Source organism: Camelus bactrianus, chromosome 2, assembly GCF_048773025.1.
Source record: "Camelus bactrianus isolate YW-2024 breed Bactrian camel chromosome 2, ASM4877302v1, whole genome shotgun sequence".
Classification (NCBI taxonomy): Eukaryota; Metazoa; Chordata; class Mammalia; order Artiodactyla; family Camelidae; genus Camelus; species Camelus bactrianus.
The window spans coordinates 92,617,499-92,635,009 of NC_133540.1; the positions used below are offsets into that span (position 1 = coordinate 92,617,499).

The following is a 17,511-nucleotide window of genomic DNA, read 5'->3' on the forward strand; positions in this document are numbered from 1 at the left end:
GAGTTCTGACCAGTATGGAGGTTTGAAAGAGCTGTTCTATTGAATGGAAGAGGGAGTTGGTCAGAGAAATGTAGTCTGATTTCTGGGCAGGGCTGAGCCCATTTGAAGTTGGTAATCATGAATTTATGGTGGAAACCAGCAGCTCCATCGTGTGAATCTCCTCAGTAGGGACCAGAGGGATTTGAATTCCTTTGTGAGGGGAGTGAAAACAAGTAGAGAGGAGAGGTGTACATCAGAGGAGAGATGGAGAAAGTGGAAGATATTAGCTTTGGACAAGAGAGAAAACACTTCACCTTCTCAGAGGAGAGGGGAAGGAAAGGGAGTGTGTGAGTGTGTGGGGGGGGGGCAGGGGCGTGTGCAGGAATCCCTGCCTGCCGTGTCACAGTGCCCGCCCTCTGATGGGGGAGAGGAAATGGGAGGACACCCCTCCCACCCCTCTGCAACCAGGGTGGGGCCATGTTGTTCCAGGCTACCTCAACCTGATGCTCATCTGGGGCTTTGAATCTGGAACCAGCTGTTGTTCATGGCAACTGCAGTGATGCTCTGTTGAGATGGCAGCAGTGTCGGGTGTCATGTGTCCCTCCCAACTGTCATGGCTCGAAGATGGCTTCATGCACTTTCTTTTTTATTCCCTGGAACTGCCTTGGTTCTAGCTAATTTTCCAAGTCTAGTCCTCAGGCCTCAAGCCAATACTGTTTACCCCCACTGTCCTTCTGTCGTAATAGTCAGTGTCAGTTCCTGTCACCTGCAACCGAGAACACTATTGCTTGGGAGTGGGCTTTGGAACGAAGCACAAGTTTTCATCTCAGCCCTGGTACTAGCTTTGCAGCCTTAAGTAAAATACTTAAGCATTCTAAGCTCCAGTTTCTCTCATTTTGTGAAATAAGAATATATACTTACAGAGTTGTTAGAATCAAATGAAACAGTAAGTATAAATTATCCTCAAAAATACCTGCATTTTGGTAACATCTTGATGAGGAACAGTTATTCTTTTACAATGTGCTTTTATGTGAATAATCTCATGTGACCTTCACACAAGACAGGGTAGAAATCTCCATTGTACAGATTAGGAAACTGAGGTTCAGAGATGTAAGGTGACAACCTCGAGCTCACACAAGGAGTGAGTAAATCTGGGGTTTGAGCCCAGGTTTTCTGATGTGTCGTAGTTATCTAAGAGCCCCAGCTGCAGGCTTGTAGACAGAGAGGAGAGTTTCACTGGGTGTTCACGGAAACCTTTGGGGAAAGGTAATTTGGGGGCAGGAATTTGGAAACTACAACCAGTAAGTTGTGTTTCGATCCGATGATCATAGTGACGAGGAGGGAGTGGGGACTGTCTGGTGTACACCAGCTGAAAGGGGAAAGAGTCTCAAACAGAAAATACGAAGTAGTGCACAGAGAAGAGAATCAGCATCTTTATGGAGCCCAAGAATAAACAAGAGCACGGGATGGACTGACAGAATCAGGGATTTCAAAGAAGTCGAACAGGAAGAAGACTAAGAACGGGCCATTTTATGAAGCGCCAGAGAAGTCACTGATACCCAAAGACTCCACAGTGGTCCCCAGTCTACTCACTAGACTTACCTGTATCATCAAAGCAACAAACATTTTAAAGCATTTGTTTCATTCACAAAAGTAGACATAAATACATAGAATAAGATCAGTGACTTCCTTCACTAAATATAATATATTATGGTTTTCACTAATTACCAGTAATCTTTCAAATGGTAATGGTCCCAGAAATGGAAGAATATAAGAATAATAATTTCTTAAATCATCCCATTTGCTGAATTTTAGTACATTTTTCTATTGATCTTTGGAAAAAATGAATAGCTTTTCTGATACATGTAAGTGCACAATTAAAACATTAAAAAAAATCCAGCAAGCCAGGTAATGTAAATCTATTTCCCAATATATAGGAATAGGAAGTATATGTTACCAGTGGGCAGTTTGGGGTCTTCTGTTTGCATGGTTGAGGAGTATAATGAGCTCTGTGCCTGTTAGCTTCACTCAGCTCTGAAGTTGTAAGTTCAGGCTGAGCACATCACTTGGAATTGACCTCGGAGGTCAATCAACAAGACAACATAATGGAAAAATACCTTATCTGGTGCTTTGCACAGTCTCCTCTGTATCTTCGGGTGATAATAATAACACTGTGTTCCCTTTATGACAATGAAAGAGATATTATTTGGAAAATATAATGTTATTCTATTTTCTTTTGCTAATTTTTTGAAAATCTATTTTCAAATCTATTTTAGTATAAAATATAAATTAATATGAATATATTTTTATGAGAAAGTATTACTACCATGTTTCCACCATCAACATTTATGACCTTTGGTTTTGTTTAAGGCCAAAAGAGACCTTTTAAGGGTGTCTACTTTGACACCCTTAAAACAGACTCCAGGGCGGTGGGTACAGCTCGGTGGCAGGGTGCATGCTTAGCATGAACGAGTTCCTGGCTTTAATCCCCAGTACCTTCATTAAATAAATAAACAAACAAACAAATAGACTCCAGGAAAGTCACCAGCAGCATAGCCTTTGAGACCAAACCCAACAAACAGAACGTTATTGTTTTCCTCAGTACAATTCAAGCAGGCATCACTGCTAGGACAGGTGTCTGGCAGCATTTGGCTGTTGGCTTCAGCCCTATTCCTTCCAGCACCTCCAAAGGGCACAGGTTTCAGGGCTGCGCAAAATGGGTTTTCTTATACTGTTCATCGTGCCACTTCTGTCCCCGTCAGTGGCTCAGAGCCTCCTGGTGGTGTGAGGACTGTGGCACGTACCCAGCCAGCCTCGCCCTACCGGCCGGAGCGAAAGAGAGAGGTGAATCTGGGGATAAGTATTATAAACACTCAAAAAGAATGGAGGAAAAGAAGAAAAGCCAAGGAAGGTTTAGTGTCCAAACATGGTCTTAGTGTGTGCACCAGTTACCGACTTATTGCCGATCAAGCTCAAAATCCACTCTGTGATCAGCTCGGTGATGACAGGCTAGACCCTTGCATCACTCCTTTGCAGAGAACACTTTGTTCGACTCTTTCACTAGAAGGCACCTCAGGGGGAAGGGGCTGCTCCTGGCTGTGGTTCTTCCCGATTATTTCCCCCAGATACACACGTCTGCCTACCCAGACAGAAGCAGTGCAGGACCACAGCAGGCTCCCTGGAGTGGAGCTGCCGCCCGAAAACATGATGCGAGAGGATGGTCGTGTCCCAGGTCTCAAGCAAGTCCCAGGGGACGTGCCCCATCAAGTGAGGGTCCTTGGCTTCTTGCAGGAAAGAATTCAAGAGCGAGCCATAGTAAAGTGAAAATAGGTTTATTTAGAGAGATACACACTGGAAGTCAGATCTTCTGCCATTTGGCTTAGTAGGTTCTAACCAGTTTGTTGTATCCTCAATGGCTGTCATTCTTCTAATGGTGGCGCCCTTTTTCCTTCCTCCTGTCTCCGAGGTGGCCGGGATATGTGTGTGTGTGTGTTGGGGTGTGTGTGTGTGTGTGTGTGTGTGTGTGTGTGATCCAATCCCCTAGTTGCTGGGAGTGGGGGCTGATAACATCCCACACTTGCTGCCTTTGCTAGAGAATGGCCCTTGGCCACAGCTGTGCTGCCCTGGAGGCTCTCCCATGCTCTTGCCCGTCCCTGAGTTGTCCAGTGACTGACTGATGAATGATGGAACAAACAGCCTCAAAAGGACTAATTCTGTGTTGCAATCTGTGCTCCCAAGCTTCTCCGTGGGATTAGACCGAGCCGGGCTTCAGTGGAGACCACGTGCTTGCCTCATTCTATTCCCCTTTCCTGCCCTGTGTCTCTTGAGAGCTCTCCCCCAATAAAGCAATTGAACACCTCCAGTTCTGTTTCTGGAGAACCCACCCAAAGACCCACCCCCAAAGGGAGGTCAGCCTGAAACAATTCATAGCCCAGAAGATCTGAACAGGAGAGAGTTGCCCTGAGGGCAGAGTCATTCAAAGAGGAAACTGAGCCAAGGGACCTAGGACCCCAGCCCTGCTCCTTATCCCAGACTCAGCAATTGCAATTTACTCCTCCTTGGCTGGGGAAGAGTGAGTGAGGGGTGGAGAAGATCAGATAGTCAGGAGCGTTGGAATTTCAGAGCTCCCTCCTTCCATGCAAAGAGGAGACCCAGTATGGGAAAGAAGCATCACCACCAACGTCATCAAATGACTTTTTTAGATATTGCACTATTGTATTTATTTCCTAGGGCTGTGGAACTCAGGGCCACAACTGTGTGGCTTAAACCAACAGAAATGTGTTCTCACATCTCTGGGGCTAGAAGTCTGAACTCAAGGAGTAGCTGGGCCATCCTTGGCTTGAGGACGCATGACTCCCGTCTCTGCCTCCACCGTGACATTCTCGCCCTGTATCTTCACATCATCTTCTTATGAGGACATCAGTGACACAGGACGTAGGGCCCAGCCTCCTCCACTATCACCTCATCTTAACTAGTTACTTCTGCAACAGCCTATTTCCAGAGAAGGTCACATTGTGAGGTGCTGCGGTTAAGACTTCAGCACATCTTTTTAGAGGACACAGTTCAATCCATAACAACTGTATAGGTCAAGATACATGTGAGGACCGGATTCAGCCAGAAGGCTGACAGCCAGCTGGCTGATGCAGATGTTCCTCCTCCGTGTTTCTCCAGCACCTGCCTCTACCTGTGTGCACAGTACCTGTCCCTAGCGCAGCACCTGTTTGTTCCTTGCACAGCAATCAGCACTCTGCTCTGACTTCCCCTTATGCTGCAGTGCCTTGAAGGCAGGAGCAACTTATTATCTGCATCCTCAGTGCCTGTATAAAACCTGCCACATAGGATTCAGTCACCAAATATTTGTTGAATAAAAGAAGAATGGTTCAAAGATCCTCTAATACAATTTCGCTCAGATGATTGGGTCCATGGTCTAACTTCTCTGAGCCTCTAGTTGACGCTTTGTAAAATGGGATTAATCAGAACCAACCTGTGGACCCAGCCCAGTGCCATGATTCACAAAGTATTGGCATCCACCATGTTGTTGATTTTCCCTTCTTGAAGGTGTGGGGACCTGCTCAGAGCCCTGAGTTGGTCTAAAGAGTATTTTAAGCTGAAGACATTTGAGATTCAACAGATGCAGAGAAAAAGCCTTCTCGGAGCTCCCTTATCTGACCAAGAGCAGAAACTTCTGAGAAATGAGGCTGCCATAAAGTCTCTTTGGGGTGGTTTCCACTCCCAGGAGAGAGACTAAGAGTAAATCTACCACACATCCCCTCTCCAGGGGTGTTTCATGACCATGAAGAGGACAGACAGGCCACTGTACCTGCCTAAACAAACATTATTACAAACTTTCTCATCTCACATTTATTCTCCTAAAAATCCATTTGTCTGTCCTAAAGAAATGCATTTATTCTTCCCATAGAAGCTGTTAGACATGTAAGCCTCCAATTTTAACCAGTTAACTAGCCATCTGCTTCTTTTCTTGGCTTCTGTGGGTATACCAGTAAAACTTTTTCTCCTGTTACTCTTCGGTCAATTTAGTTCACAGGTCCCAGGCATTAAACATAAGTGAGGAGGGGGAAAAGTTTTTCCTTCCCTATAATGGTTTTGGAAAAGAGAGCTATTTTTTTTTCATTTGTGGCTGTGTGGCTTGACTTTGTACCAATGTAAACATCCCAGCACATTATCTTAACAAGGATGGGTGATTCTGCCCAAAAAAGGCTGATCATTATTGCTGTCATCCGATTCTAGCAACTGCTGGAGCACATGTGAACCCCAGATGTCCACAGTGACCCCTCTCTCTCTTCCACAGGAGTAATGGGCAGCATATTCAGTTACATTATTAAAATGTAGATGTTTGCACAGGAAGAAGAAAAGAATACATACCGAAGTGTCAGCATGAGTTATTTCTGGAGGAGACCATTTATGAATTTCCTTATTTTGGTTTTTCTTTATTTCCTAAATTTTCAGCAGTGAATGTTAGTATTATAATGAAAAAAAAAAAAGCTCTTTTCTCCACAATAAATATTTAAAAAACAAAAGTAAGTAATTAAAAATAGAAGATAGGCCATGTCCTCGAGACCACTCTTGTGAGCTGGGGATTTTGTTGTTGTTGTTTTTTTTATTTTTGTTCTACCTTCTATCCAGATTTGACATTGCTTTTAAGTATTTCTTGCACATTCAGCACTCCTTGTTCTTTGGATGGTTATGCAGGTAGCAGAAGGTAAAGCTGTTTCCTCTGGGATTTTGCAATCTATGCAGAGGTTCAACATTTGGTTTCCAAACCTGAAGCCAGAGTTCATTTTATTTCATTTTATTTTTCACAAAAGTACACAAGCTAATCACTAGAGCCCAGCTATGGGAATTATTTTTATTAAGTATAGCTCCTATTAGTAAAAGAAAGGAAAAATTTTGAAAGGAATAGAATGATTTCTTTGAAGGAATATGAAACAGCAAAACTTCCTTTTGGAACAAAGGAGATTTTTTAAAATAGATTTTATTCTTTTAGAGCAGTTTCAGGTTCACAGCAGAACTGAGCAGAAAGTTTGGAGAGTTGGCACATAGCCCTCCCCACTCACACATATATACTCCCCTACCCTCAACATCCCTCATCAGTGTGGCATATTTGGTACAATCAATGAACCAACACGGGCACATTATTATCAACCAAAAGTGATTTTTAAGATCACATACAAGTTATCTGAAAACAATATTATTGTTTATGATAATTTGGTTAAGGACAGGTTATAAGAACATTTAACCAACAGAGAACTTAATCGTGAAGTGAATCAAGATGAAAGGAAAGTAACAACAAATTGGTGTGAAATACCCTTATCAGAAAACCATGGAGCAATGTGTGTCTCTGACAGTTTGCCCTTTAACCACTCTCACCAACTGGCATTTGGTGGAGAAACAGAATTAAAAACAAAAGTCTCTTCACAACCCAGAAAACCTCTTTACAAAGAAGAAAAAGGAAACAATTGGATCAGTGAATAGCATAAAGTAGGATGTGGAGTGCATGTCAGTCTACCTGCTAAGAGGTGGTGGAGACAGGAAGCCACCTCATTACTCACAGCAGAGATGGTGCTGTCCCAGCGGCAGGTCGGCTTTGCAAGGTGCAGTCGGCGTTTGGGGGGCAGATGACCGCGAGGCCTGTCTCCTCCTGGGAAAGTGGGAGAGAGGATGCTGTCTTCCTTGACGAAACATTTCATAGAGATGGCTCCCAGGTCTTTGTGAGACCAGCAAGAAGCTTATTTAGCCATTTAAAAGATTTACATACGTTTGAAAGAGACAGAGAAAGAAATTCTAAAATGGTGGTAGGGAGGGTCTTTCTGACAAGAATTAAGCCTCTTATTCACCCTCATACATACTGTGGGGTAATTACCAACTCACTTAATTTGTGTCAGATAATGAGCAAAAAAAAAAAAAAAAAAAAAAAAAAATTCAGCAAATGTCAAGTTTACAGTTTTCCCTTTTTGGCAAAGCAGCAGAAACATACTCTTTTCTGACTGCCTAGACCAGGATTTTTTGAGTGTGACTATTAACATTTTTGGGAACAGATAATTCTTCCTGGTGGGAACTGTGCTGTGCTCTGTAGGATGTTTAGCAGCATCCCTGGTCTCTACCCACTAGATGCCAGTAGGACATCCCCCACATGCAACCGATGACAGCTAAAAACGTCCCGGGTGGCATGGGGACTGGAACCACCCGCCACTGAAAACTACTAGCCTAGACCAATTGTCAAGACACACAACCCAAACAGATAGTTGAGCCTCAACTGGTTGGGGATGTCCGTAAGCCTTCTGTTCTCACTACATGAGCCTTGCCTGATGTAGTCTGCTGTCTGATGCATGTTGCAGTAATGTTTGCTGATGCATGGACATAACACTGCCATTCTCAGATGAACTTAGACCCAGTCCTCTAAGTGGAAGACATTTCTGTACCAGCCCAGCAGCCAGCCTCCTTTTTTTTTTCTTCTAAATTTAATAACAACATTTTGATTATCGTTCTCAGTCAGGCCAGGGAGGGGGGTTATGACCCAAACCATTGTAGCATTAGGAGTTGTCTTGTAGGCCTTGGATATGTTCGATCGCTCATCCTTCTAGCTGCCATGAAAAGCATGAAAGAGGAATTCTTTTTTGGTTGGTTTTACTTAGCTGTGAGGATAAGCCTGACTGAGAATGGAAGCAATTGTGGGGGTAGGGGGAGGGAAGCAGAATTAAGATAAAAAGAGACAGGTTTTTTCTGGGGAAGAAAATTTGAGTCCTGGATCTAGCCATGCCTGAAGCCATCTTCTGAGTTCTTTGTTTATGTCAGTCGTCCAAGCCATGTTTGGGAATTCAGCAAGCAAGTGGCACACAGCACTTGCACACTCTCCATGCTTTCCTTTTTCCCCCAAATGGATCAGGGAGATGGTCTTAACATCCTCTTCTAATCTCCCTCAGCACTGAGCTTCTACCTCTGCTCTTAAGATCCACCCCTTAATCACTTTTGTTATAGTTATTTACAAGGATGCCTTCTCTCTGCTACTAGGCTACATTTCCTAAGGATCAGATCCTGTCAGACTCACCTTTACATCCTCTACTGTGCACAGGTGACCCTCAATAGAAAGTATAAGTTGTGTAAAGCAACTTCAGCAGGTACCAAACTCTGTGATTGACATGTTTCCTAAATTGATACCCTTCTAGTTTCCACAGTAGGATCAGAGGAAGATTTTCAGCAGTGTTCAGATTCTGGAAGCTGGCCCCAATATTTCCCTTTAGCCCTCTGGACTCCATCTTTCTTCTCTGTGTTTTTCCTTACTCATGGCTATGGACACACACCATGGCCAGACAGCTTAGTTGTTACTTCCTTTGCCAGCCAGTCCATGCTTCTTGAGTTCTTACTGTCCTTAAAACATTGATTCCTGTTCTTGCAAAGAGTTTAAGGATGGCTGACAGTGGAAAGGCCCTGCACGTGGTGAGGAGGGCCATGCTGTGACTCTGTTTTATCAGAGAGGGTGCAGTTTGGAAAACAGAGCCCATCCCAAACAGTTCAGTTGAGGGAATATGATGTAGACAACTAATACAAAAGTGTGGAAAAGTCAAATGGCACAGAGGCAAGCCATATAGAGCAACAATGGAAAGCTGCTATTGCCTGCAGGGCTAGAGAGATCCAGGAAGGAGGTGGTCCCTGGGGGAAGGCAGGAGTCCAGGAGCCAGGACCTCCACCTTCTGTGGGAACTAACCGCACAGGAGGCCGCCTGAGGAGCTGAGGCCACAGAGGAACCATCTCGCAGAAGCTGGAAAGTTGAAGGAGACAGAGCCAGATGTGCTGCCCTGTCTTCTGCCAGTGCCTCTCATTGGCTGGTTGGAAAGGAAAAATTTTTCCTCTACCCTCTTAGGTTCAGTACCTGAAGGACTGCGAATGTGACTGACAAAAGAGAGAAGACAGAGTTTATTTGCATATACTTGGGAGGGCTCAGCAATGGATAACTCAAAAGGGTGGTTAGAATTTGTATCTCAACTAGTAAAAGAAAGGGACGGCGGAGAAAAGACTTTTATGGGAAGAACAAATAGGTTTCTTTAAGAAAGAGAAAAGGGTTTTTAGCAGAATGAAGAGGAGATTAGAAAGTTTGTGAGAATGTCTTGGAATCATTGGAACCATTTCCCTACAATTTGAGCAGAGACCAGCCAGGGCACCTGTTTCCAAGAGCGGAATTCAACTTTCTTATTCAACAGAGATCACTGAAGTTCACTGTGGAAGAGAGGAACTCTGGGATGGGACGCCTGGTCTTAGCCCGTCTAGCCGTCTGTATCGGATAGAGGAATCCAGCTGACTACTATGGATGAGTGGGACCACTAGCCATTAAGAATTAGTAACACACCAATTACACATTTGGACTAAATAATGGGAAGAACTCCTTCTCTGCTGAATTGACAAGAAGTTTCGGCAGCACCTGCTGGAACATGCTCATTCCGAAGGAGAAGATAAAAAGGTCACCTCACAAGTCAGCCTCCACCTAAAATACACGCTGCGTTAGTAACAGGAGGGCAGATGCAGCCCCTGTGAGCTTGTTCTACACGTGGTACCTCTGAGTGAGGCATCACAGTGTCCTCACCGCTTCCTGCTGTGGACTCATGGCCTTCTTCTGTGCCTGTCTCAAGGACTTTGAGCCTCTCCTGCAAGAACTCATGTTCCTCCAGCCCAATATCTTGGCAAAGGTGAGCCTTTTTGGCAGCAGGGCTGTAAATGATAGTAGGTGCTGGAGTAAATCGAGGAAGCCAGGGCACAGGGGAAGGCAGTGCCCAATTACTGACAGCTGTTAGAGCCTCGTTTCTCTGCATTTTAGTTTCCCCAGCAGAATGGCACAGACGCTGCCATCGTTAATACTTAATTTTGATTTAGTGTGTCTGCACGGGCTGGAACAACTAAAGTGCAGCCTGTTGACTATAAAAGTGGAAGCCCCCTCGAGGTCATTCTGGACTGCATCAGCTCGGGCCCAAGTGATGGATGAACGCAACTTTCCAAGGTCGTTCCAGTTTCTGAAGGCTTCCTCTTGCTGCAGGAGTCTTGAAAGGTGAACTTCAGAGCTATATGAAGAGCTGGACTAATTCATGCAAAACTCCCTTCCTACTCCCCTGTGACCATGCGGAGAAAAAACCCAAGAACAAATATTAAAGACCAAGACCTTGGTTTCACAATACAGATGGAAGGAAACCAAACATCAATCTTAGTGAAAGCCTGCTTTAAAGTGAGCCAAATGCATCTATTTACCTCTCCCCTCCCCCCAAAAGTATACAGTGTTGTATGTCAATTACATCTCAATAACACTGGAAGAAAAAAAAGAAAAGAATGACTTGAAAAAAAAGAATGATTTAAAAAAAAAACCTAAAAAAAACATGTTGATTATATATTAAGTTCTTAAATGTATTTTGAATGTTTTTATTCTACACTCTTTTCTCACTAATCTGCATTTCTCTTCTTCTCTAGAGCTAACTGTTTCAATTTCTTTCCACTTTAATATCTTTTAGGACACATCTCCCATCATTACCCTTGGTACAGACTTTCGACTGAACTGACCTGGAGAGACACTGACTGGGGGCGAGGGAGATGGTCCTGGGCTGCAGATACAGGCATTCTAGTTTCTGTAAAAGTACCCCACTAACATGCTATCTCTAATCTTAAATTAATACATTAAATTGGGATTATTAATCAGCCTCTTATAAATTGGTTAGGAAGAATCAGGGCTCTCTTACAGCCTTATTCACTTGGGGAAACTAATAAAACCTGGGTTTCCAGATTTTAAAGCACTGAAGACTGGACCATGGACCTCGGGAGCATACTTCAGTGGCTGCACACAAGCAGCCAGCAGGTGGGCCAGCTGCTCTTTTACAGTCTTTTTAGCTGTAACAAATGGAATCTGTGCAGTGCAGCCCGGGAGTCCACCAGGACATCAGGATGCTGTACTGCGCCTCATGTGAAGGGGTCAGGTGTCATGCTGGGGACAGAAATGCCAGGTGAAAGGAATACTCGCAAGAGACAAAACGGACAAATTCTACCAAGACAATACTGTATCATGGTTAAGAGCACAGACTTTAGATTGAGATTGCCTGGGTCTAAATCCCTGCTCTGCAAATTACTTTAATTTTTTCAGCACCATTTTTTCCAACAGCATTTGCTCACTTTGTGTCTTGGTGTCACATTTTGGTAATTCTCATAATATAATATATTACAGTAGAGTGTAAACATAACTTTATATGTACTGGGAAACCAAAAAAATTAATGTGATTCACTTTCTTGCAATAATCACTTTTTTGTGGTATTCTGGAACTGAACCCACAATATCTCTGAGGTGTGTCTGTATTATACATGGTCTAAAATGTTAAGGCACAAAGAACTTAGACAATAGATCTATTTGAAAAGTTTCTCTCAGGCAGGTAAGGAAAACTGACTAAATCAGTTCAGTACTTATAAATATTGCTAGTTATAACCTTCTAGTTTAACCAGTCATCTACATTTGAGCTGTGGATCTGAAAATGGAGTGGGGAGAGGCAATATTTAAGTTGTGTTTAAAGAGAATCTTTAAATTGTTAATTTGAGTAGTATTCACTTTTCACAGAGGTTCTTACTTTGTGCAGTAAACTGTGGTAGGTGCCATGTGGCATATAAAGATGATAACAAAGGTCTTGGCCCTCCAGGAGACTTCAAACCAGTAGCATTAAAAAAGGCAGGGGCGTAAGTGAGAGGCTCACAATACTTAAGAGGGAAAGAACCCATGTACTGGGTGGAGATGAGGTTGAACTTGGACAATTTCATAGAGGAGACAGTATTTGAGAATTTTTAGTTGACACTTAAAGGATACAGTACATTTTAAAGATAATTTTCCATGCACTGGGAATAGCCGAAGGCAGTTAGGAAATGGAGGGTTTGGAAATCAGAGAATTCTGGGATTTCAAGTAGTCCGGCTTGAGGAAAGAAATGGGTAAGAGAATAATGAAGAAAGATCTGGCCACAAGGGCTGGGGATGTGTCAAAAGAGCTGGATTTCACTTTGTGGCGGACACCAGATTTCTGAGCAGAGAAATAAGGTGCAATTATTTATGCAATTATGGTTGAGAGGTATATTCACACATCATTCATAGGTCTTAATATATAATTAAAATGTATTTTTTTCATTTATAAATTAGAGAGAATCTTTAATAAAACATATGTACAATGAATACTTCATATTTAAAAATGCTGGTCTAATGACTTCACACCTTTTCAGTGGGGAAGGCTTCGACACCAGGGAAGTCAGGAGGTGGTCGCAGTAACTCCTCTACTTCTTCCTGCAAGGCCTCTGCTTTTTCATGCAACAGCATCTACATACAAAACCAAGACATGAGAGAAAAATATACGTTGCTAGAGAACTGCCAACATTTTACCACTATCTATTAGCAACCGAATCCTTACATATCAGCAATCTAGACATTAAAGCTAATAATGAGACTGAAAAATGGCCACTTAAGAACAAGCGATTATAGTAAATGAAGCTGAGGCATTTAGTTAAAGCCATTTTAGCTGATCGCTGCATTTGGTATACTAAAAATAAGGGAGCTTTAATACTCTCAAAGATTTGTTTTATTGAAGACTCAGCCACATAAAAATTAACTTTTAATCTATAAAATTTAAGACAATTTTGCAAAAATTTAATTAGTTCTTGAAAACATTATCCTTTATATATGCATTTTATTATTCCTCAAAGTTTAGTATGCTCTCTTTTAAAAATGTATCAGTGTTTCAAAGAAAAGTTTAACTCAATCTCTTAAAATTAACTTCAAAAGAAGCATAATAAACAAAAAAGTATTTCTAAACATGACACAGAGTAGATGTCAATGAGTATTTGCTGAATGATTTTTCCCCTTTCCTTAAAAAACCAGAAATAAGCTGTTGGTATTGCTTGCAGCTGGGTTTTGTGTATATTGGTGTGAAATACTTGCACTACTTCTCTTACAACATTTTTGTAATAAAAAAACTTACCAAAATCACATAGAGAAAAAAACCCACACTCTACCAATCTGATATAAAGTAGAGCATTAGGTGGCATTATATACAGGAGACTAAAATATAATTAGGTAAGCTTTCCAGTAGTTGAGGTAATGATGACCATGTGAAATGAATCTCCCCACACATCCTGTAAGCACTACACACATCAGCAAGAACAAGTAAACTACACAAAACTCACGTGTCAGCGTTACTAGAATAGACATCACTTACTAACATCAAATTACTTGTAGTGTTGCTTACCTCTTAAAAGCCAACTAGTAACCTCTGTTACTAGTTACTACTTCTTTACATTAAACTTCCCTGTTCAAATTACTGTGTAGTTTCTGTTCCTAATGATTAGACCCTGATATACAGCCCGAGAACAAGAAAGCACTCCAAGAACGGGGACAAGTCAGAAAGACAAAGGAACCAGCTTGTAGGGGCTCCTGCTGGCCAACTCTGAGGCCCTTTGAGTACCAAAATAAGTAATGATAATAATGGACTGTACCTCATTGAATAAGTATGAAACCATGGTTCATTCTGATATAAATAAATGAATAAATAAATATATGATGAAGGAAAAGCTTTTCCTCATAGTAAAATGCCAATAAATAAATGCAGACGGAATAATGGATTTAGAAAATCATCATTTGACAAACATCCCAGAAATAACTGAGTCAGGCAAAAATCACTAATGGATGCTAAAGCAGTTATGTGAAAGTTTGATGAAGAATAGGGCATCTACATAGTCTCCAAGTATCCATTCCCAAAATACTAATTACAAAGGGAAAAATAACTTTCCAGTTAAGAAACTTGCCAGACAACACTTTCTTAACCAAATGATCAGAGTCATTATCAGTGATGGGATAAAGTGACATCCTATGGCTCCTGATAGGATGGACTAAGGACACACATCATTTTTGTGGCATTCCTGCAAAAACCTGTTTAACCTTAATATAATCCCAGCTGGTTTCCTGATTTCTATTCTGGCTTCCCTATCTGCAACCTCTAACTCACTCTTCTACTCAAAATCCTGCAAGGAGTATCCATTTTTTATTGTCAAGCTGGCTGGAAAGCGGAAGGGGTGGTGGGAACGACCATGAGATGGAAGCCACGTACTGGCTGAGCGATGAGATAGAAGAAGTATGGGTCCCTAGACACACCACTGATTCCCCACATCAGCCGTGAACTGCTTGTGCTCGAAACTGTCTAATAAACTTTTGACACTGATAGTCATTTATTTTGGCCATTGTTGCCGCAGCTCCCTTTGTATCCTTAATAATATACAGTCTGACACCACAGTCCTGCTCTACTACTTACTGACTGGCTGTGTTTCCTTGGATAAATCACTTAATTTCTTTAAATCTCATTTATTTATTTATTCAAATATTTGCTAAACTTCTACTACAGGTTAGATACTGTGCCAGATGCTATAGCAATGGAAACAACTATAACTTCATCTCTATCAGCCCAAAGAGTGTCCTCATCTGTAGACTGAACGTAACACCGACTCTGCCTACTTCAGAGGACTGTTGCAAAGGTAATACGGTAATACAAACAATGTGAGCACCATTCAAAAGTGTAAGATGTAAGTTTACTTTTTAGCTAATTCTGATGTATATAAGATGTTAAAAAAAAAAAAAAGAAAACTAAGCAATTTTAGGCCACAAAGAAAGAACTACAGTTGAGATCAAGAAGGAAAAAATCCTAAATGCGGTGTGATAGATTTATACACATGGAGCAGGAGCTTAATGACAAACTGGACTGTGTCTAGCAAAGGGTAACCAGGATAGTGAATGGTCTAAAACCAGATTATTTACTACAGATGAAAGAAGCAGAAAAGAGAAACCCTTGGAGACAACAAGAGCTCTTTTCAAATATGTGAAAAACTACCAAATGAACAAAGGAATAGCCTAGTTTCACAGGGGAGTACTATGACACCATGGTAGACATTTTAAGGCAAAATTTAGCCTCATTATATTAGGATGCTCTTTGTAACACTAAGAGTCCAAAAATAGAACTACTTAATTTCTGAAGTTGTAAGCGCCTTGTCAGTGAAAGTGTTTAAAGATGGGAAGGCCAGATGTCAGGGATGCTGAGGAAAGGACTTCTGTGAAAAGGGTAGGAGGAGGCAGAATTCAATGAGTTCCAGAGTTCCCTGTACTTCAGTGAACTCTTGAAAGTGTCTTTATTTTTTAGGAGGTCCTTGTCCTCTTTTTAGCAGGACTTGTATCATAACAGATGCACTATTTTTATCCATGTATTGTGAGCATACACTTTTGTGTCTATAGTTGAATGCTTTCGTTTTTGTCTAAAGTATAAGGTGATGACACTACAAAATACCATAAAGAGGGGCGTGAGGGGTATACCTCAGTGGTAGAGTGCATGCTTGGCGTGAACCAAGTCTTGGTTCAAACCCCTGTGCCTCTGTTAAGGGGAAAAAAAAGTATCATAAAGGTTAAAAAATGGTTTGTTCACTTACCTTGGCTGATGAAACAATCTGCTTGGCCTGGCGTCTTGACAAATGATCAATCGTCCTTATCAGCACTTCAGGATTTGCATTAGCTAAGTACATTAGACTTTTATAACCTGCATTGTATAACTGTTTTGCTCGGCTCTGAAAAGTGTAATAAAAATAATTAGGGTCAGAATTTGGGACTAGGAAAAAATAATTAAGTGTCTTATTGAGGGGAAAAATTCATTTGCAAGAGCTAGGAATAAACGAAGATAATAAATATGAAAATGTAACACATCAGAATCCTGAGGAATTTTAGATGTGTTTGGGTGGTTTCAATTTGACTGCAAGACAGCTAGCTTTCTGTGCAGCTTAAGTCAACTGAGGTGTGTTGCAATCAGAAATGAGAAACCCATTAGGGCACTTAGGCTAGGGGCATTATTTCAGATCCCCAAGCAATCCCTGAGGGTTAGGGGTATGTGCGTGTGTGTGAGTGTGTGTCTGCTTTCCCAAGCAGAATTCCTCTAATTTAAAAATTGAATAACAGAAAAAACTGCAATCAAGGGTTGGTCAAAAACAGAAAGTTAAGAAACCAGCTGAGGATACTTTCTTCTCACTCTTTTAGGAAATGTAAATGACCCTCACTGCCGCCTAATCACCACCACCTTAACCAAGCATGTCTACAGTGACAGAAGGTAATTCTTCACTGGAGTGGAGGAAGGGAGGGATGTTAAGAATGAGTGGTAGCACACATACTTGGGGAGAGAGATCCCTACCCCTACTGTTATTTTTTCCCCCCACAATGTGATTTTTCAACAGGACTGCTTTTGGATTAACAGGGATTTCTGGGAAGGCATGTCGGCAATTTATTACCAAAAAAAAAAAAAAGATTCCCATGATATATGAGCAATAAGGCTATTGTCATCACTTGTCCTGTGATAAGACTTCACATGATAGTAAAACCTGATTTTTCAGTTAGCTGAAATTATCTCAGTTAAAAAACTGGAAAGCTACTGACCTCTAAAACTCCAGTCACTTCCATGAGAGGGATTAGCTCTGCCTTTACACAGTAAGTCAGTTTCTTAGTAAGTTCCACCAAAAGGGCTCTATAAACCCAGAACTCCTCAAGTTCCTGCAGAACACAAAGAAATATGCAGAACTTAAATCTGGTTATTTCAAAATTTCGTTTGCATGGTAGGGGGCTCAGAAAGAATGTTCCCTTCTGTAAATTCTGGAAGTTGGGTTAAGCCAGAGGTGAAAATAACTCCAAGAAAAATTATGAAGAAACATGGCAGAGACTGAGGAATTTGATGAAATGGTTTCAGGATGAGGAAAAAGACTGAAAATTGAAAAATAAGTCAGTAAGATTTCTATTCATTTTTATCAAAACATCAGCAAATGAATTGCATAGTTTTTCTTTCCCAAATGACTGAAAACAATTCTTACCTCTGGAAATTTATCCTGAAGATAAGATATTAAATATGGAAGGATTCAAAAGCAAGACGATGGTCAGTGCAGCAATATTCAAAACAATAATAATACTAGAAGCCATGAGTCCATAACTCTTAAAGCCAG

At 41.5% G+C, this 17,511-nt stretch overlaps 1 protein-coding gene across 6 annotated transcripts in view; it reads right to left on the minus strand.

Annotated features, from left to right (window-relative positions):
* The window catches only part of HELQ (helicase, POLQ like), a 49,698-nt gene that overhangs the window by 2,660 nt on the left and 29,527 nt on the right, over window positions 1–17,511 (minus strand). For 3 of the 6 annotated variants that reach the window (XM_074346471.1, XM_074346480.1, XM_010950203.3), the window contains 5 exons: window positions 16,955–17,068; window positions 15,964–16,098; window positions 12,716–12,817; window positions 7,050–7,138; window positions 6,123–6,261 (listed from right to left, as the gene is read on the minus strand). In XM_074346471.1, the coding sequence (XP_074202572.1) occupies window positions 6,138–6,261; window positions 7,050–7,138; window positions 12,716–12,817; window positions 15,964–16,098; window positions 16,955–17,068 (564 nt within the window). In that variant the 3' untranslated portion in view covers window positions 6,123–6,137. Of the gene's footprint in view, window positions 1–6,051; window positions 6,262–7,049; window positions 7,139–12,715; window positions 12,818–15,963; window positions 16,099–16,954; window positions 17,069–17,511 lie in introns of those variants that run through there. The other 3 variants (XM_045512942.2, XM_074346460.1, XR_006722950.2) reach the window with 3 other exon arrangements.